General features: G+C 41.1%; 1 protein-coding gene across 1 annotated transcript in view; it reads left to right on the top strand.

Moving 5' to 3' along the window:
- The window catches only part of adgb (androglobin), a gene marked incomplete at its 5' end in the record, with an annotated part of 38,079 nt that extends 24,409 nt beyond the window's left edge, over positions 1-13,670 (top strand). Inside the window, 13 exons of the mRNA XM_079215747.1 lie at positions 1,173-1,266; positions 2,490-2,621; positions 2,865-3,018; positions 3,354-3,541; positions 3,834-4,000; positions 4,497-4,645; positions 6,132-6,243; positions 8,443-8,594; positions 9,388-9,543; positions 9,729-9,813; positions 9,941-10,019; positions 12,847-13,030; positions 13,191-13,670. Coding sequence (XP_079071873.1) covers positions 1,173-1,266; positions 2,490-2,621; positions 2,865-3,018; positions 3,354-3,541; positions 3,834-4,000; positions 4,497-4,645; positions 6,132-6,243; positions 8,443-8,594; positions 9,388-9,543; positions 9,729-9,813; positions 9,941-10,019; positions 12,847-13,030; positions 13,191-13,397 — 1,859 coding nt within the window. The 3' untranslated portion in view covers positions 13,398-13,670. The remainder of the gene's footprint in view (positions 1-1,172; positions 1,267-2,489; positions 2,622-2,864; positions 3,019-3,353; positions 3,542-3,833; positions 4,001-4,496; positions 4,646-6,131; positions 6,244-8,442; positions 8,595-9,387; positions 9,544-9,728; positions 9,814-9,940; positions 10,020-12,846; positions 13,031-13,190) is intronic.
- Positions 13,671-21,856: the final 8,186 nt, after the last annotated feature.

Below are 21,856 nucleotides of genomic sequence, written 5' to 3'. Positions count from 1 at the left end.
GAACCAGACCGGGGGGTTACGGCATGTTTCACCACGTTACGGTTTTCTACAAGCAAGACCGAACTGTAACGGAACATAACGTAACTTTAACGACAATACACAATCCAAACACGTTAGCTAACGTGATAGCAAGCTAGCAAGCTGACTAGCTTCCATTAACAACAAGTTTGAGGGAAATAAAGCCGCTGTAGACGCTTAACGCTGGTTGGCCAAGACTCGACACGTCACATCCAAGATGTTCTATTTTTGCTAAGATCACGACTTCAGCGTTTCTCAGTCTCTCACTCCAATCTCAGACATCGCGCGACACAACGAATCGATGATGAAATTCGTTGCCAACACTTTTGCTAATCGATTTTTATCGATTTTATCGATTCGTTGTTGCAGCCCTACATGGTTCATTTCTCTCAAGTGTCATTCATTTACTTGTCAAAGTGCAGTTTTCGGAGTGTCACTTATGTAATGGCAAAACACCAATCAAGAAAAAAACACTACCTTTCTAACTACAATTTGAGAAGCCATTTGTTTGAGAAATGCAAGAACTGGCCTTTTTTAATTTCTTTTTTGTCAGCACACCTGTTTATACAACATCTTTTTTCCTCCTTGCTCTTTTCCACTTTATGTTCTTCTTCTCTTCCCTCTCTGCCTCTTTGTCTGTCTGTCTGAAAGGCAACCTCTTTGGTTCTAAAGATGATAGGACATCTTCATCTCTTAATAGCCAGCTTTGGCCAATGGCCTGCTATAATGGCTCTATCATTTTGGAAAAGTGGCCATTTGAAAAGCGAGAGCTGAACGATAGGGAGGGAGGCTGTGAGGACACATAACTTCTATCATGCAGCTGTCTCTTCACAGTGTTTCTCTCACTTGCATGTATGGAGAAACACCTACTGACACATATGTACTCAAACACACAGAACTGCATCTTTTATCAAATGTTCTCTTCTGTCAGTGGTTAACCGTCTGGTAAGATGAGTGTTAAAGTTAATGTAAAAGGTCCTCCTTTAACCACTCACTGAATAAAGCTAAATGCATGTTGTAGTACCTGTTATCTACCTTGAACTAGTTGGTTGACAATCTTTTTTTTGTATACATTTGAGGGCAACATAGGTTGTCTTTAATCTTTAATGGTGGCTACTTTTCTGTGTGTGTATGTGTGTGTTCATGTCATTCAGGCACAAAGGAGAAACTCAGTGCTTCTAAGATCCTTTTAGACATGTGGCCGAAGGTTGAATCAGATGCAGGAAAACATGCTGTCTTCTTGCTACGGTAAATGAAAAACAATGTGTCAACATATTGACTTACGAATAATGTGCACACAATGTATGAACTGTACCCACATAGATAAAACATCTCTCAACTCATTAACCTAGCCTGGTATTCATTCACACGGATGTCGGTAAATAAGAGGATAAGAGAACTCCCACTGCAGTCCTGTGGCAATGCTGTGTACATAGTATGGCTTGCATTTAGCCTCTCTGTTGCACTGCATGCCCAGAATCTACTGCCTCTAATGGTTGTGGCGGCCTGTGGCGGCCAGGCAGTGAGCATTTTCCACATTGTGTTCCATCTTTTCCCAGTGGTACCATCTGCTGTTTATCCTCTCCTTGTTTCAATCGGCTAGCAGCGTCTGCCGAATGACCCGCTGCCTGGGGAAGTGTGTGTGTGTGTGTGTGTGTGTGTGTGTGTGTGTGTGTGTGTGTGTGTGTGTGTGTGTGTGTGTGTGTGTGTGTGGGCCTAAGCCTTCACTGCTGGCCTAAACAGAAACACAAAGTTATAGCTATTTTATAATTTAATTGTTTTTCACAAATCCACTTCATGTGTTATAATTATTTTTCCTTATCAGCTTATTTTCTCATTGCACAGATCTTCAGCCTGCAGCATTGCAGCTGGTTTTAAGGAGAAGCTTTCATCCAATCACATTTTTTCTCTCCTGTGTCTCTATGTCAGCAAAGCAGTTTAAGCAGGCCTTCGCAGATTAAAGTACACTGAGAGTGGACATTGTGGTTGATTGTCATGGACTTCAACCAATCAGATCTTTAGTTTGACAAGCTGGGTGGATTCTTCAACGTGCAGGGCCTGCGAAATGGCGTGGATGTATGATTGGTCAGTGGCCCAGCGTGACCATTAACATGCGCTGTGAGTGGTCAGTGGGGCACAAAGCTGCGCCGCGCCAGCTGTTTAACAGCTGATCGAGTGATTTGAAGGCACAGGTAGGAAATGCACGGCCCGCCATTGGTGTCTGTGTGAGGGTTGGTTGGTTGGGTGTTGTGAACCTTTGAGCGTTTTCCTAACTGACATCCACTTCAGTCAGTTCATGCTTAGACGTGAAGCTACGTTCCTCCAATTTATTATTGGATCTGACTCATAACCATCTGCATCAGAGTTATGTTTCTCCAAGCAGTTTGGGTAAATTCTTTTTACAAATATTGTGTTCTTAATCCTTCATTTATATTTGAAATGTCTAAATGTGCTCTGTGTTTTCTGCACAGGTATATCATTGACCAGTCTGGGACGAGAGCAGAGCTCTTCCCATGTCAGCAGGATGAATGGACCAGAATCACCTTCGCTGATTACTCCGTCTCTCTTCAAGACACAGGCAACTCCTGGGTCTTGGTCTTCAGGTTAGAGAACATTGTAATTTCATGCTTGTTAGGTTTGTCAGTGAACGACAACCTGGCTTGGAAAATCTAGGTGAATCCAGGTGCAACCTGCATTTAATCAATGCACGCTGCTCTCATTTTTGCTAGTAAAGCTAATACCAGAGAAATGTAGATCATTCTGTAACGTTACATTCCCAAATTTCAACAAAAATGGTATAAAAAAAAGAAAAGAAAAAGAGACCTGATATATTGTTGTTTGTTCAGAGAGGTGTTCCTGGTTCATAAGGAGATGCAGCTAGTACCAAAGGTCTACTCCCCAGTCCCTAATTGTTTGCTACACGTCATCAACAATGACACAGGAGAGGAGCTGGACATGCTCTTCAACAAAGTGACACCCCATGTCTATCAACCCAACCAGGTCTGTGGATGCAGTAAATGCACTTGCACTTCAAACCTTCATATATTTGAAATATGTTTTAGTCAGTGTGGAAGATTTTCATACTACCATAATACGTTTGTTTTATTTAGGAAGGCTTCCTAAATCAAAAACTGGGTACAAGCTTGTTGACTGTTTGGCGACCAGTAATTGCTTCCTGGTGTAATCATGTTGGGAACATTTCTATACTAGTATTATTCATGGGAAACAAATCCTAAAAAACTGTAAAACTGTGCTTTTCTCTAGTTAACACATTCCCTCGGAAAAAAATATATTTAGATTTCATGGTTACATCTCTCTGTATGTCTTTTTTCCAGCTTGGTTATACCTTCGTAGCAGAGGCTATTACACCTGAATCACCCCCTGCTGGTGCCATGTGGAAGATGCGTTTGATTGGCGCAAGGGAACTCCTTCCAAAACTGTCCCGCAACACTCCACTCAATACGTTCTCAGTGAAGAAATTCCGGGATTATTACATTCCCAATGACAAAAACCTCATATGTCGGTAAGATAATTTATCTTTTATATTTGTTTAACATATTTCAAATAAGAGTCTTTTTTTAGTAGTCCATTGAAATTCATTTTACCTTAGGTGGGTCATAAAAATAACTCTTAATGATTCCCTCATACACCACAGTATATAAATATGAGATGTTTGATTATTAGAAACAAGGTGTGACAGTAGTCAGTGCACATATGTTATGAAACAAAACAGGTTTTAATTTCTAACACAAGACAACATTAAAGATACTCTGAAAGACAAATGCTACCTCCAATCATTTAAAACCTTTCCACAGCTGCAATGTGAAGGTGACTGCAGACGTCCTTGGAACAATTCAGTTTCAGACTTCTAAGCCAGACGTTTTTATCCGTCTGTCTGTTCTGGACCAGGAGAAGGTGGTGGCCGGCAATACTGGCAAGGGCCACGTGGTAATACCTGTGTTCTGCTTCCAGGCCAACAAAGGTGAGTCATTAGGTTAAATCTTTGAGGTAAGTTAATGTAACCCTTCTGGATCATTCTAGAAGATGTGTCAAACTGTACAGTATCTGCCTCGCATATATGAGTTTTACCACTCTCACTCAAATTACTGAACATTGAACTGGATTTTCAAATTGTCTTTTTTCTAGTTATACTGCTGACATTAGCATTTTGTAAACCTAATATACAACACACAGACATCACATCACACACCACACACATCAAAACAGCAGAGCTCCTACTGTATGAGCTAGAGTAGTGATGGAACACAGTAAATCGGATTCAGCCCACAACATTGTGGTGGAGGAAAATCACAGAAATATCTTTCTTAAAAAAATCGAGACTATCCCCATTGATATTGACCACTAATGGTTATTTAAAACATTTTATTTTTTAAACAATTTTATACTTGACCACTCTTGTCTTCCCTCAGATATGGGCTGAGTGTCATATCTCTCTGTTACAGACCTTAATTCCACAGATGAGAAGAACCAGAACCAGAAGGGATCCCCCGCCCAGAGGAAGGGAGGCAAGGTGATGGCCACTCCCCAGGACAGAGATGAGGAGGACAGCACAGCTGGAAAATCAGACTCCTCGTTTGACCAGCTCCAGCCTCCCACAGAAACTATGGTATCACTGACAACAACTGCCTGCGTGGTATCTGCTGTTGCTCAAACACTTTACATATCTCACTTGCACACACACACACAGACACGTGTGCATCTCACTTACCCTCCCTGCCTTTGTCACCCACTTGCTTGCTGCCTGTGTTGATATACATTTTTCACTGCCAAATACACATAACGCTTTACACACACACACACACACACACACACACACACACACACACACACACACACACACACACACACACATAAACTTACACACACCCACATGCTCATTCTCGCACAGACAAAATTTGCAAGAGTAGAGCAGCAGAAACTGGAGGGGAGGTTTTCTTGTTACTGTCTGACTTATCAGTGCTTGTCAGGGAGCAGAGATTTGTGCATGATTTATGAGTCACTCGATTGTCTGAAGACCACCTATCTAACAAACCTGTTAGATAGACAAGGTTTGATGATTTTGACAAAGTATTTAGTACCACCAGACCACACACCGCTTGTACAGACTCTATAAAACTTGGAAAATAAACTGAGATGTATTTGTTTTGCTGTGGTGATCATCACATCTGCAACAAGCGTCATTTTTAGACCTCTCTGTTGAGACCTCAAAAATTTCAATCAATGTATTTGTCATTTACAACAGTGGATTGAGCCTTTTAACAACAAACAGTTTGTCACGTCCCGCACGTGTTACAAATAATGTTTTCTACAAAGTCTCTTCAACAAAGTAACCTAACCATGTAGCGACATCAATAACAATGAGACATATCATGTTTCTGTAACATATCTTATAGATCAGATCAGCAGTCGGCCAGAATAAATACAGTAGCTATTAATCAGGACTAAGATCACTGATCAAGACTTAGGGTCAGTGATTAAAGCGCTGCTTTGCACAGCAGGGACGCACACCAGACAAATCGATGCCTGCATAGTAATGGTAGATTAATGTTCAAGGCTCCTGTAGTGGCCTTCATTGCAACAATGGTGTCATGGGAATTCCCAACAACACAATCACTTCTGCAAATTGTAATTATAAGGCTCTATTACAACTACATTAGACATTTTATACTGTTAAAGACACATTTTCTGGAATATGTCTTGCTCTATTACTCTGATTTTCAGCTCAGGATTTTGTTTAAATTCTGTCTTTCTGTTTAGTGAGATGGATGTGGGAGTTGCCACCCCCGATACAATCTTGGCTAACACGCCCTCTGCCTCCTCTCTCCTTGTGCCAAGCATTTGCTTCTGTCTAAGAGCGCAGAAAACAGTAAAAAACTAATGTGCAGTTCTTTAAGATCTCTGCGTGTCTCTCTGAATCATCAGCACATTTTTCAAAATAACATCCATCTCATGTTGGCTGTGCGTTTATGGGGTTGCCTGCCACATGCGTTAGGCTGTATGTTTCTTTTTGTAATCCGTGTATCTGTCTATCACGTCGTGTTTAAATTGTGGTATGGTGTTGTACACTGACTTTGCTTGTCTGTGTTTCACAGGTTCATAAGTATGTGGTGCAGGCAGAGGTGCTTCATAAGAGCTGGGATTTGGATGAATCTCAGCTGGCTTTTGTCCATACGCTTAGAGACTTGGAGAAGAATGAAATGAGAGGTACATACTTAAGACAATCGCAAACCCAACATCAAACAGTCAACAACACCGAGGTCACCCAAGGGAAAGACAGGAAAGAAACTTAGGGGTTTTCATTTGAATACATTTTAATAAAGTGACATCAATTGTGATCTGAACATTCAAGTGAGGCTTTAAATATGCAATATGCAGGGTTCAGATATTACCAATATTCCCATATTGGGTCATGAATCATTTTTATTTTAGCATTTCAAAATTTTCTGAAATTAATGCATGATATTTTCTAATATGGCATATTTATTTTTGCATGGCTTATCTTGTGTTCAGTGTGATATACCGCAGATACAGAGTAGGCAGTGTCAGGGGCCAAGCAGATGCTGTTTGTTCTTTGCGTCTACTAGCCAGGGGCCTGCTAATCACAAGCCTAATGAAAGCCAAATGAATACAGCTGCTTCCACAGATCAGAGTGTGATTTCTTGTGCCCACTGGTCGTTGGCTGAGGCAATGATCCTGTCCTCTGCCACCAACTCTCCTTCTCTTTCTTTTATCATGCTGCACAAATTGCATCGATTGAAAATTCTGCTGTGAAATGTGTAGACACTTTTTAAAAATTCTAAGGGGGTGAATTAATTGCGACTCGGGTGGATGTTGATGTGAGAGAGGTGCTTCATGGGTGACAATTTGCATGATTGCCTGAAGAGAAAGGCCAGCCTGCTGTCATTGAATTCTCATTCTGACAACACTCCCTGTATTTACCATTCTCTGTGTGGGAGGCATTCCTAAACTAAAAATACAGTAATCAGGTGTATTTTGACTAAAGAGGAAGTCAAATCTGTTGACATATGTATTATAGTAATGGTAGTGCAGGATGAACAGCAATGTTTTGTTACAGCTTACATACAGCATGCTGTGTGTTCTTCTTGTCCTTTGCGTGTGCTTTCTACTTCATGGATAAATGTGAGCACGTTAAGGTTTTTTTCCCCAACATTTGCGTCGGTTTGTCCATATGTGTACGTGTGGGCCAATGTCCACACAAACCTCCTGTGGTTCTCCAATGAGCTTGTGAAAGTGGGTCAATGGGAAGTCAAATGAAGTTGGCTCTTGCCCCCTGGTGCCCTGGGAAATATCTCAGCAGGAAAGTGAATTAATTTCACCCAGTTTAACTCGGTCTCAGTGGTGAGGCTGTGCCCTTGATCATGCTCCCTACATGCTTCATGGATACACAACCACTACATGCCACGCCATGCTTTGAAACCGCTGAAACAAGTTGTTTAACAAGCTGCAGTCAAAATAATGTGTTGCGCCTGTTAAATGAATGCACATTTACCCACCTCTGCTTCAAACCCCAGCACATACTGTTAGAGCAGTCAGAATAAGCTGCATGTGCAGTTATGGCAGTGGTTTTCATTCCCTTCTCAACATCCTTAACATATTCTTAACTGTGCTACATTTTTGGTGTCTAAACAATGGTGCTTCTAGGCTCTCAGTAAAAGAAAAACAGATTAGCCAGCTGAAAATCAGTTTTCAATACATGTATTAGCCTGAAATTACAATACACTTCGATCCAATTTGAACATTGAATATCTGTATGACTTGAGATAAGAGTTAATGAGCATGCACCAAAATCTGCTCAGGCAGAATGGCAGGTTGTCAGTTAAATGATGGATTATTATGCCGCTCTATGTCAAGAGTGAGACTCGTAGTTAATGCTTCGTCTAAGCTGAGGATTGTGCTCCCTTTAGCTATATAGGGCAACAGTGCCATCTAGCACACATGTGACCACACAACACATGCATCGCTTGCTCACTATGCCACACTCATACATCAGATGAGCTTTAATTGCGTTGGTTAGAAAGTGAACAGCTGAGGTTCATCAATGCACATTAATGGACATATATGTGTTGAAAAAATGAAGTGTTTTTTTGCCCTTTCACACAATAATTAAATTGATCTGAACATGTCAAAGGTTTAGCAAAGAAATAATAATTTTTAACAAACGCAAGCAATGTTTTCACACCTAAATATTTTAAGGTATCCGCAGTGTTGATATTCTATACTTACTCACTTTAATGTTGTATACATAGCTTGTCAAATACATGCTAAGTTATGCTTTTGTATTAATAATTAACACCAGGTTGCCACTATGGATCACATACACAGCTGACATGTTGTAGATGGTGATATAAACCAATCTATCTAATCTTTGTTTGCAAAATGTAGTACACAAGCTTGAGGACCGTTCACCCACCACTGACACACCGCCCCATCAGGGGCACAAGGCTGGCACAAACAAAGCTAGCCGCAGAGGGGAAGTTGACAAGGAGAAGGGGAAGCCAGCTTCCAACTCGAAATCTGGCTCCAGGCAGGAAACGGTAATACTTAACTACAGCCACAAAACACCACACCACTGTCACCTGCAAATATTATGTTATTATGTATATATATTGTATATGAACTGAGATCTTAGTTGCAGGGAAATCTTTTCTCAGACTACTAGTGGTCACTATGCAGCCCATGATACCGCTGAACAGATTTCCATCACATCATATCTGCTAAATTGCATTTCCAAATAACCTTTTTTTAAGGTTATTTTATCAGGCAGGGCAGTATTTACTTATTTCATTGACTCTGAAATGCTAACAAAGAGAAATTGGCATCAAAAGAAGCCCACAACTGCCTGGTTGACCTGCGTGCAGTTATCACACACTATAATTCTCAGTATTATGGTCTTGGTTTAGTAGTCCGAAACACAGCTGCTTGAAAAAGCTCTGTTCCACGTAAATTGCCTTTTATTCTCCACTGTGTTGTCCATGCCAAACCCTAAAGACAACGGCAATTGAAAAGCAGATTTTCAGAATAGCGGTTCCCATCAATAAATTTCCATTTAGAATTTTTTTTTGGGGGGCATTGGCAAGTAGAGGACAGAACGATCTCTGAATAGACTAAAATGATCTATTATTTACAATGAAGACCAGACAGCTGAACAGAACATATAATCCTGGCTGACTGTGTACCAGACTGAGTGGCTCATTGAAAGAGACATACGCATAATGTATTGTGTTAAGGTGACCTTCAACTGGGAGGTTTGTCTGCTTGAACACACAGCGAACACACAGCGTCATGTTTTTATTCGTGTGTGGTTTGTGCGTGTGCGTCTTCCTGCAGAACCTTGACCTGATGGAGGCCAACTGGACTCTGCGTGTGGTCACTGACAAGAATAAAGCAGAGAGCATTGCAGTGACGAAGGACACAGACAGAATGGACCAGATTAAATCAATTAAAAAAGCCTGGGAAATGGCTGAACCAGGCCGCTGTGCCAAGGTAACCCAGAAGCTATGATTGTAATGGTGATGTAATATAATTACTTACAAGTTGAAGCCGCTACAATGAGGTGTTTCCAATATTGTCGCCTGTAGAAATGTGAAAGTTATGACTTGGAAAATGTGTTTTAGATACTATTCTATATTCCAACATACACTGCACAAAAACGTTTTGTTGTCCTATAGGCTTTACAGTCTCGTGTCAAGTTTCAGCTCCAACCTCAAGCAGGTGATGAAACTACTACAGATGACGCAGAAAGCAGAGAGCCAGGTACCATACTTCAGATACACAAACACGCACACACACACTGATATATACATATATATTTGGGCACTTTCTGTTTCTTTTATTTGTCATATACAGTGTGGTAATGAGACATTTTGTGATTCTTTGAAAGATGCTCCCAATTCTGATCCTGGCGCCGCTCTCAGTCTATCTAATAAAAAACTGACCATGGACTACACTCCCTTCATCAGGTGCTTTATCACTCTTACACTCATTCTCTTTGTATCTCTATGGCATTTTAATTATTATTTGACAGCATAAGTATAACGATAGAATGATGATTAGAGCAGATTGTAGCCGTCACACCATAATGTGATAGTTATATAATCACATTAACTAAACATTGCAGAATTATCATTGCGGTTGCTTGTGTACTTCCCTTTAACAGACCGCCAGTTCAGCCTGTTCCAAACAGACACATTCATATCTGTGCTTAGAGGGCAGCAATGGAGAATAATGCAAAAACAACCAAGGCAGACACTGTATTTTTCTAACAAGCTTTTTCTTTTTTCTGTTGAAATCCTTTTTCTACGCACTCCAGTTGCTTATGAATACATTGGATCCTTCTATTTTTCTAGCTTTGTGAGCCTGAATTAAGTCTTGCTGTAGCTGCAAGGCCTGGTTGCACTAGAGGATTATAAGTGTGTGTTTGTTGTGTATTCTCAGTATGCATTTTGCTATTCTGGTGGACATACTAGCATCTGTATCTCTACCAGTTTGGTTCATATATAGTCATTTCCTGTGTTTTTGACCTTTGCTCCCATTGGTGCTGTGAATAGCAGGGTTTAGCAGCACAAAGACGGTGCACTTTGCTAGCCTGAAAGGGCAATGCATGGACTCCAGTGGGCAGTGATGTATACTAGACAATAAGGGAAGGCTGAGTGGAGAAAAAGACAAAAAATGTAAAAGAAAATATGAATAAATACATTTCAATCAGGAGAGACTTGTTTAGAGTTTAACAACATTGTTTTACAATTGCATAACATATGAATAGAGCAAAGTCTTTGGCGATTGGACTCCATCCTGAATTAGGATTATCAAGGGGTAGTGATGCTGGTGTCTGCTAAGGCAGAATCCCCCTGGACTCCAGACACTGCTGGTGGTGAAGAAGGAAGTTGCTGTAATCCGATGATGAATGAGGCGCCTGACTGATGCTGATTGGAGGTGACTGCGGTGGAGGAGGGGTGCATCGGTTTTGACCTGAAATGACAACTGACAGCAGCAGAGAAGGGAACCTATTTAAAAGTTTGACAAAACCGATGTGATTGGTGTACAGAAACTGCACAGAATCTGTACATTTAAAGTGCATGCCCTCCAATCACCTGATGGAATAATTGCTGGGAGAATTAGAGGCTGAGATTATGAATCAACAGGAGTGTAAAGAGTGTCTTCCTAACTGAACTTCCGCTTGAGCTTCATTTGCTTCCAGATCAAATGTTCCCCATAAACAACGTCAAGAACAAATCTAACAACAGTACTCCAGTCTTCAGAGATATGGTGGCTGACGCGAAAACGCAGATGTCCCTTATCGAACCCTTTTTTGGTTTGACCGTTCTGGGCTACTGTGGAAACATGGCAGCTGACTCCATACATATTAATATTAAATTCCATTTCTGCCAAGAGACCCCCATAAATGCTACACACTATTCCTTTATTACACGATAAAGTATGTGTTCAGGAAACTATTCCAGGTTGTGTTAGATTATCAAAAAACTGAATGACAAGGTTGGTAATGTGTATTAGAATTTTTTTGTTTGTTTTTTGAAATTTTGAAAATTGTTGAAACTTTTCTCCCTACAATTAGAGGCTTTTGGATGGTTTACTCTTGCTGGTTTCTCCAATGTTACCAACGCAGCTTTAATGTACTAACACTGTAGTTATGTTTAATTCAACTTCATGATGGCTTCCCCCCATGCATCTGCTTGATGACTGACTTAATTAAAAATCATTTTAAGATGCAGTTCAACAGCTCCGAAGTATGACATGTTTTTGTAAAGAGTTGGAGAACTGTGCTCACCATTAGCAATAGAATCATCATGTATATTTTTAACATCAATATATAAATATATATATAAATAAATATATTGACAGTGTTCTGATGGAAAGAGTCTCCCTCCATTGTTGCCATAAGAGTCTCCCATTGCTCTCCCTCACATCCCTCCCTCCATCTCTCCCACCATCCATCCCTATCCATGATAAATTAGATCATATATGGGCCTGTTAATTAGATAGCTATTTCCGGACCCCAATGAGCTTGTCGCTCCAGTGAGATGTGCCCCACTCCCATCACCTCTCTACCCTTGCTTGCTGTGGGTGTATTTGTCCGTCCGTGTGTGTGTGCACGCCGCCTGCACGTGTGTCCATGTCCAGCTGCCAATGGCTGCTGACGGTGTGGCCTGCAATGCGAGCCAAAAGAGAGATCTCGAGGAGTAGTCTATTAGGGGAGCCTGATTAGTCCGCGATGCACCTTTCTCTCACAGAGGCGCATCACGGGGCACGTCCCACATTCACACTCATGCACACACGTGCACACTAATGCATGCCATCTTTATAATGTTTGCACACATGTTGTTACAAGCCAAATAAACTCTATCATCATCTCTTGATGAAGGTCATTTTATAGGAATAATATATAAAGTATATTTAGCACTTATAATCTCCCTCTGTCTGCGTGCCTCAGACTGCCACTCCTAGTCAAGTATCTTCCATGCCTATCTCTGCATTTATCAGCCACATTTCCATTTTGATTTGTTCTGCCAGTGTCAACATTGTCAGTTATCCAATCTCACAAAATAACTTGTAAAATGAGGTTGAATTTGTGATATCTGAAATATCTGATCCTCTCTACTGATTTTAAAGGAACATATGCAACTGCACAACACTGTATTTCTCAAAAGTCTTGAGCTTTCACTATGAATACAATCCAGCATTTACATTCTGGTTAGAGACTATGTTGAATAGGTGCAAAAGGCATTAGCTCATACTACAGTGAATTAAGATCTTTGTGTATGTCCGTAGATGCCAAAAGGATTTTCCAGCACTGATGGACGCGCAGATAGAGGAGATCCAGCAGAGGGAGCGCTTAGAAATGATCCAGACTTACCGGTTGGTCCGAGACAATGTGCTGGAGCATCAGACACAGCAGGAGCTCAACATAATGGAGCTAATAATACACCAGCTGGAGATGGATGAGCAAATGGAGGTCAATAAAGACAGACAGTCTAACAATGACAATGTAGACTGTAATAATGATCGGTTTTGACGATCAAAGAGAGTGAGAAAGATCTGTTGTCAGCTTTCTTTCCCTCTGGTGAAACATATTGTGAAACTTAATTTTCTTTACCTTTCTCTCTTGACTCCAGGAAGCAGTGTGGCAGCACTGTAAGAAATTCCTGGATGCTTGCGAGTCCTTTCGTAGCCGTCAGATGGCAGTCATGAAAAAGAAACAAGAAGAGAAACAAGCTCTGGAGGATGCTCAGCAGGCAGTCCTGGAAAAAACAACGCCCACCTCTTCTGCCAACCAACAGCGAAACAAACATGGCAAGAGTGCTGCTGGCAAGAAGAAATGATGATCATTGGCACTACAATCCGGTCTCAATTCTCCTTAGTAGACAGCTCTCAACAAGTCTGTTTGAACACTGAAGAATCTTCATTTACCATAGTAGCCTACACTTGATGATATAATACCAGACTAAAACATCGTTGTTGCACCTGATTCAGAGCTGACAGTGCTATTGCCTTTGTCTTTAGACTTTTTTGAAATATGAAAAAGTTATGTTTTCTTTCTTTTTTACCAAATGTAAACAGCATTTATACTGTATTCCTTATCATATTAAAACATATATACGTATACTAATATCACACATATTTATCCTTTCCTTTCTAACCTGCATTAACAGAGCCACTGCTCCCCTGCAAAAGCAATCTTTGCATTTATTTGTTCATTTGCTTTGGAAAATGAACAAATAATAAAAGGTATAATACATTTTAAAAGGAACAAAAATGTGTTACTGGCTGTGTGCATTTTTCATTGCACTGAGAATGTCAGGCATTCTCAGTGCAATGTATGGATTTGACTTTTTAATGCCCAGTACGCCTTGTTATATTCCACAATTCTTTTGTTTTCTTAAAGGTCACTGTATTGATTGTATGACTGCAGGCACGCTGCCCCTCCCACTAACTGAGTGGTACTGATTCATTGATTAATTGATATTTGCTTGCTGATATAATCTCACAAGAGTCCATTCTTACAAGACTAAGATGAAGTGTTGTATACAAAAACTGCATCATAGATTGGTGGTAGATATTTTCAGCAACATGGCAACTATCGATCAAAGGTTGAAGTGAATGTATTTAGCTTCAGGTTTGCAAAACTCTTCATCAGTCAGGTGTTTATTTGTCAAATGAATATGATCTAGTAAAGTAAGTGCCCTTTATTTGAGCATAGTATTTGGAGTCCCACAGAAAATCAGCTGACCAGCTGAGGAATGGGAAGCTAAATTGGAAATGAAAGGGAAGAGGGTGCCATCTAGTGGCTGTGGACCTTAATAAATTGTCATTACCGTGTCTGCACTATGCTTTTTCGTGGTTGACAATAATGAATCGTTCAATTTTGTGCTGCTGCATCAAGGAAATTATTATGATGCTGCGTGTTAGTGTGTGGATGTACGTGTGTGTGTAGAAGATAGCAGGGTGAGAGGAATTATTTATTCTTGCTTGTCTGTGTGTGCATGTGCAAAGTCATCCTGCAGTAATCCGCTCCTGCTTTAAAGCTTTTGTACCGTGCTGCTGACAATTTGTTTATTAAAACCTGCCTTGTAGGAGATGATTCCCTTCATTATGATAATTGACTTCAAATAGGTATAATATGCAAAACATAAATCAGATAGTTTGGCTCAAAAAATTATGCTGTAGACACAAGCAAACTTTAACAGTAAATTGTTTATGTGTGAATACGTGCATAATGTTATGTATAAATACCCTGTACTGCTCCGCTCCACACACAGAACACAGTGTGTGCATGTGGCTCAGTGTATTTATTTTGCTCATAAAATTGTGCTGCTGTGTGACGTGTATTGTGCACTGCATCTGTAAGGCCAGATATAGCAAACCACTATTTCTACCCTTGTAACTGCATGACAGAGCAAATCATGAAAGCCTTGTCCCCTCTCGACCCAATCACCTCCCCTCCCCCCTTTTCTAAAAAGAAATTGCTGTTATTTGCTGTTTTCAGTAACTCTAAACCCACCCTCCTCCTCTTACTCCACTGTGCTGAGATCACCCGACACTGTAATTGGCAGTGTCGTGTGTGTATTAACAGAGAGGCTGTTTGTTAATTGGCAGCTGGTGGTTTGATGCAAATGTATTGTGAGTGACTGAAGAACTCTGGTGTAACCTTGAACACATGGCGGTCGGCCATTGTGTGCGTGCGTGCGTGTGCGTGCGTGTGCGTGTGTATGTGACTTCCTACAAGTAATAAGAAAATATTTGATTCTTAAATGGACCCACGTAGAGGGATGATGAAATTAAATGAAAGTAGATACACATTCCCTGAGCAGTGGGGAGACTGTGGTGGCTCTTTAATTCACTTTTCATTTCAGAGGTAATAATTCAAGAGTGCCTTAATCAATTTCTTTGCTATTACTTTTGTGAATGACAAAAAGGGCAACTTGCAGGAACTGCCTGTGTATTCAAGGTTTCTCTTTCTGTTTCTATGGCAACATATCTGTCAAATGTGCAATATATAGGCTCCCTACTGTTGTTTTTCAGTGAGCCATGGTGCTGTCTCTATATTTCTCATATATAATGTGGTATCAAGGGGTCAAAATCTAAATCAAGTCTCTGACATTAACTGTACATTGTACACACAGTTAGTTGTTAAACTGATCCTGTGAATCTCGTAGAGCCAGGAGCATGCTAACTTAGCATTAGGACAGCTGGCCCGACACCAGGAGATTGACTGCCTGGCAATAGATCAAAGCATGATTTTTTTTGTGTGCAGAATATACAAATGAGATGCAAGATGTTTATTAATGACTAAAGAAGAGTTGATTGTTGTTTTTTTAACCTGTGGACAGACCCAGCTAACTATTTCCCCGAGCCAGTGTTTGTGCTATGCTAAGCTAAGCTAATCGTCTCTTGGCTGTAGCGTCACACAGCTATGAGAGTGGTATTGATCTCCTCATCTAAGTCAGCAAGAAAGCAAGTAAGCATATTTCCCAAAATGTTGAACCATTCCTTTAAGTGTACATCTCTGAATAATGCACCAGCCAGTGATTTTCTTCCATGAAATAGTGTAGACTTGTTTTGCATTCAATCTATAAATCTGTAATGTCTGCAAAGAATATGCAGTGCCCTTCAAGTCCTCAAGAGCCCCATGCTCACTTAGCTCCTTTTGCCTTTTCTTTCACCTTTCTCTGCCTTGCACAGGCACATGCACTCCCCCACGCATGAATAAGCACACACCAACACACACACACACACACACACACACACACACACACACACACACACACACACACACACACACACATGCACTCCCAGCTGGAAAGGGGTGGATACAGGGTCCTTTGGCCTATTGGCTCAACATGCTGCAGCATTGTCGAATTGTTGTTGCTCTCTCCCTCTGGGACTGAATGTCTCTCGAGGTCTGTCCACAGAGCGTGCTATGCTGACAAAAGACAGACGGGCAAGACTTTGAGGAGAGAAGCCGGTGCTGCCGCGGCTAAGACTCAGCAGACGACAAGGAGCAAAAGGCCAATCCTTTCTTGTATGGTGACAGAGCGATAGCATTGAAGGGGAAAAGGTGAGATTGACATCCAGACTGTACTGCAGTAATCCCAAACTACTTTACAATAGCTATTACACACACACACACACACACACACACACACACACACACACACACGGAACCCCCAACTTGCAGCTACAAAAATGCTGACCAGGTTAGAGCCTCACTCTCGTAACCCAACTATTTTGCTCCCCTCCTGCTTCACCTTGCTTTGGCTTCACTCTCTCTTTACTCTTTTTTTTTTTTTGGCTAACTCGCCTCCAGCAAGAAATCTCTCTCTTCAGCCAACAGAGCACAGCTCTGCAGACACCAGGGGAGGATGTGAAAATCAAATAATGAGACTGGAGAAGTTCACAAAAAAAAACTGCAACACTTCAGTTTTAGAGGTGCCGAGCAAATGAAGCACCGAACACAAGGTCATCATCACCATTGAAAAACAGTACCTGTCATCAGATTTAGGTGACAAGAGACCTACTGTAAAGCGTGAGAAATTCTGTGTAAGAATGTGTTCTATTGTAACTTATACAGATAGGCTTTTTAATTGTATCTTTCTTATTTCCCTCCGGCCCTCACTTATCAATGTCTACAAGATCCTCCCTGGACCACCAGTTAATACTTTGTAAAGATTAGTCTATTCCTATTTGAAGGTCAAACCGAGTCAATATTTAAGCAGTGCTGAGGGAACCGCATGTCTGATGATACAATGTATGTAGTGAAGCTCTATGTTCACTTAAAGAGTTGCCAGTGACAGCAGAAATGGGCAAGTTGCTATTCAAAGCGCAGGCCTGGGTCGACAGCTGTCCCTCACTCAGCACATCACTACACAACTTTTACAGTGGAGGGATCAGGGAGTGTGTGTATGTGTGGGCACATGTGTGTGTATCTGTACATACACATCAAACATTTTTGCATTTGAACTGTGTTCTGGGATATTTTAGTCCCAACTACATCCCCTGACAGTTTTACTAACTTCTTTTGGTGGCCGCTGTTGTGTTTCGAAGTTGCTTATGTCTACATCTATTATAGTGAAGCAATCGTGGTTGTCAGGATGCCGCTGATGTAACTTCCTGTTTTGCTACAGCCTGTCCAAAGTGTTTATTTCAAAAGATCTTTGAATGTTGATTTAGACCGCCCCAGATAAGGTTCTTTGTTTGTTTGTACCTGGGTATAAGGCACACTTTTGTTTAGCACAGCACTAATCATGCATCATTTGATGTCTCCTCTTCAAAGCTCTGCTCAGCTGATAGATGGATGAAGAGTAAGCTAATAGATAGATGGCTGGATGGGAGGATACACACAATTTCCTTAAATAGCTTCACAGCAACTGCTTGAATCCAAACCTGATTGTGTTGAGATGATTGCATTAATTCAGTGAAGCAGGCTCGGTTTACACAGCATAGCTGGGAAGTGTCAGGTTGCCAATAAAACAGGAGTCTAAGTTTCATCCCACTTTATTGGATTGTGCAATAGCCTTTGCCAATCACAGGGGATAATCGTGCAGCTTAATTCACCATCAGAGGCTACAGAAGGAGAAGAGTCCTTGGTAAGGCGGCTCACCATCACACTGCTGAGGGAAAAGGAATTTCACTTTCTTCCGAATCTGCTTTTCAGTGCGGCTTCTTCAGTAACACTGTGTTTGGCTTCAGATTTCCTTTTTATTTGAACACATCAGGTCATGACTCTTGCCTGACAGACATTCGCCTCTCATGTGTGGACAGAGAGGACTGATACCAGTTCAGCAACACAGGCATGGTCACAGGGAAGTGCTGATTTGATACAATGTGAACTACTTAGAGTCATCGATAAACTGTCCTGTGCTCAGCATTGATTATTGCTATAACAAGACAAGAAACATTTCTCTTTCTCACACACACACACATACACACCCCATTGAGCCTAATTTTCCTTGTGTTTCTAACCATTCGTATATATATATATATATATATATATATATATATATATATATATATATATATATATATATATATATATATATATATATATATATAATTAGGGAAGAAGTTGGTGAGTATCGTGTCTATGTTCAACCTAATACCAGTAAAATCACGGCAGACTTTCTATGACTGTTTTGGACTTCCCCTCTGCTGCTTCAAACGACAGGGGCTGACTGTGGTAGTGGTCTTGATTTATTGAGTCAGAGAAATGTTATTCGCCTCTCATGTCTCTTCCTTCAATCTCCAGGTGACTGGTGTAAGTAAACTTCGTTCGATCTTCACGCCAACTTCTTCCAAAGAATCTCTCCTCCCAGAGGTCCTGTGTCGCTGCAATGGAAACGTTGGCATTGCTCTTTGCCTGAATAGTGACATACATCTGTGTGTGTGTGTGTGTGTGTGTGTGTGTGTGTGTTAGTTGATAGCCAGCTTATCGCCTTGGCTGATTATTGGAATTGATACCAGCTGGGCTGCCCCGAGTAGAGACAAGCTACCGTTTTTGTCACTTCCATCCCCTGATCTGCTTGCATGAAACATACCTGCACACAAGCCACAAAATAAATGCAATTTCTGGCTCGTTAGGGACGTGTGGCCTTATGACCTTGAAAGATTGTGCTGACAACACGTCTTAACTGTTTTCGTGGTGGAGACGAATCTTTACAGCCTTATATTCTATCCCCCATTTATCAAAAATGAAGTGTAATGCCAGGATGCTTGTATTAGACTCTAGCTGTTTGATTAGGAACGCTGTGGACGTATTGAAGGTGTTATGGTATTGTCAATTTCTTCACCCCCATCTCCTCATCTCTTTTATCCTCCCATCGATATTTACAAGCTCCAGTGTAACCATAAGGCCTGGTGGGAGGTAGGGGAGAGGGATCTGGGGAGGGACATTTACAGATGTACCTCTGAGCTTTGTTGCCGTCCGCATGCAGCACATCTACGTATGTGTTAGCAGGGGGAATGTTTTCCATTGAAGACATCCTCCCATTTAACCAGGCAGAGACAATCAAGTGTTCCCTCAAGGGCATTGACTCATTAACATGCAATCTCCTGGGACGTGTTTTGGTGAGCAGCGTGTGTGTCTCTCTCTGTGTTTGTAGCATGCATACTCTTCATAGCTTTGCATGTTTCCTCTTTGCTCTCTCTGTTTTGGGAGTGTGCATATTCTTGTGACTAACATTTGCGTGAGCATCTTCCACTTGTTTCTTTTAATCACAAGCCTCCAGCACATGCGTGTGTGAGTTATATGTGCGATGATACTGTATATTCTTTCACTTGTTAGCTGGTGCATACACTCGCTGCATAAAGACACAGTGGTTGAATGGCGCAGGAAGCTTTGGGGTCATAAGCCCTAAACTCAGGTGTGCTATGATTCGCTTGATTAACTGCAGCTGTCAGTGAGGGCGGAAGGTCCTTGTCCCCTCTAGTCCTTCTGCATGACAGGCGGACGCCCCGACTCTCTGCGACCTGCTGTTGTCCCCTGTGTCCTCTTAGGTTTTTCACTTTCTCCAGACAGCACCGGGACTTGCTGCTATAGGGGGTCAAAAAGGGCTCACTGTGATGCCGAGCTCTGGGGCTGCACAGTGTGGCGCTTCGGATACATCCGTCTTGAGTGTGAGAGAGTGCGACAAGGTCCATCCCTGTTGGGTCATCTGCAAGAGTTTAAGTGGCTAAAATCCTGAAGAGGTGAACAGTCCGTGTGTATAGGACACTTGTTCTTTGTGCATATGCGCATTGTTGTGAACGTGGCCTGTTTATGTAACTCCACATTCAGTTTGTCTAGTTTTGTTTAGTAATTTTAGAATAGTTCGAAAATCTGTCAAGATACAAAATTACAGATAAAACTACATTCTTATATTCTCAGATACACACATACACAACTGACGCTGTAAAGTCAGAGTAATGAGATGCATGTAAATGAATGTATTTGAAGTATGTAGATGCATATTCATCCTCTATATGCAAACTCTGTGGAATGTATGCGAATGTGCGAATTTATGCAAATGTGCATGTCTTCACTCTGCAATCTGCTCTTCAACAGTACTCTTGACCCTCTGCTGCACTGTCTTCAAAACAATAAAGACAACAATTTTATGAATTATTCACAAGTATAGATGTAGTGTATTTTGTTTCTGTGTTTACTGATTAACTCAACATGACCTAAAACAGGCTTACGCCCCTGCAGATGTGTACTTTTGAAATTTTAGTCAACGCTAGTCCAGTAGCTGCTCGATACACTCATAGTTATCATGTTGTTGATGCTCCTCATCCACCCTCACCTCTGACCTGAACATACCACTGGATTAGTGCTCCACTGAGATCATGACAGATAATAGATCTGAATGTACTCAATATGCATATTTGCAGGGATCGTTGTGTTCAATGATGATGCACAGATAATGGGCTGCAGAAGCACAGTGTTCGGCACTGGTGTAATTGGTACACATATAGATACTTGTAAAAATAAAGTTCACCAATGCTGTAGGATGTAGTTCAACTTGCAATATGTTTTGTGTGCCTAAAATACTTTAAGAAACTACAGTAAGATCAGGCTGGGCATCCTTCATTATCATCTAAATAAAATAAACTGCGTAACATCAACCAAGGGAGGGACATAACTTCCCAGTTATGTTAGTAGATAGAAGCAGATACTATAATGAAAAGAAAAGTGAGAAAATGTGTCTTTGCAATGCTCCATCATTCCACTCTTTTAATCTCTTGCTAATGATTTTCAAACCCTCCCAAAAAATGTATTAAATGATAATCGTCATCATTTTGTAGCCTATGGCTTAACATATTGATCAAATTAATAAATACAACACTATCACCTTGATTTTACATGGGATTTACACCTCTGCTTGACCATCTCTCTTTTCTTTCTGTTTGATACTCTCTTTACACTTTTGCCCTTTACAAAAAACAACAACTAATAGAGCACCGCCTCAGTGGAAAGCCTTATCAAAGAGCACAAACACAGCAGTCAGACTCAAAACACAACGCACACACATACACACAATGCAGCTAGATGAATGGCCCGGCCGCAACACAATGGTGCTAAATTAAATCACTGATGTTAGAGTCGCCAAAAGCTCTCCCCTCAAACATCACTCACTCCCTTACACACATGCAAGGATTGACTAATAAGGACCTCTTTGTTTGCCTGTGTAATATATTCTGGATCAGGCGATATCAGTTAGAGTTGGAAGGTGCATGTGGTCAATTTCAGTTCATTATGCAAATCAGAATTGCAACAATTGTTCTCAAGCCGCCCTGGTACAGCTCC

This window comes from Taurulus bubalis, assembly GCF_910589615.1.
Source record: "Taurulus bubalis genome assembly, chromosome: 3".
In the NCBI taxonomy this organism is placed as follows: Eukaryota; Metazoa; Chordata; class Actinopteri; order Perciformes; family Cottidae; genus Taurulus; species Taurulus bubalis.
This window is presented reverse-complemented; position numbering and strand designations above follow the sequence as displayed.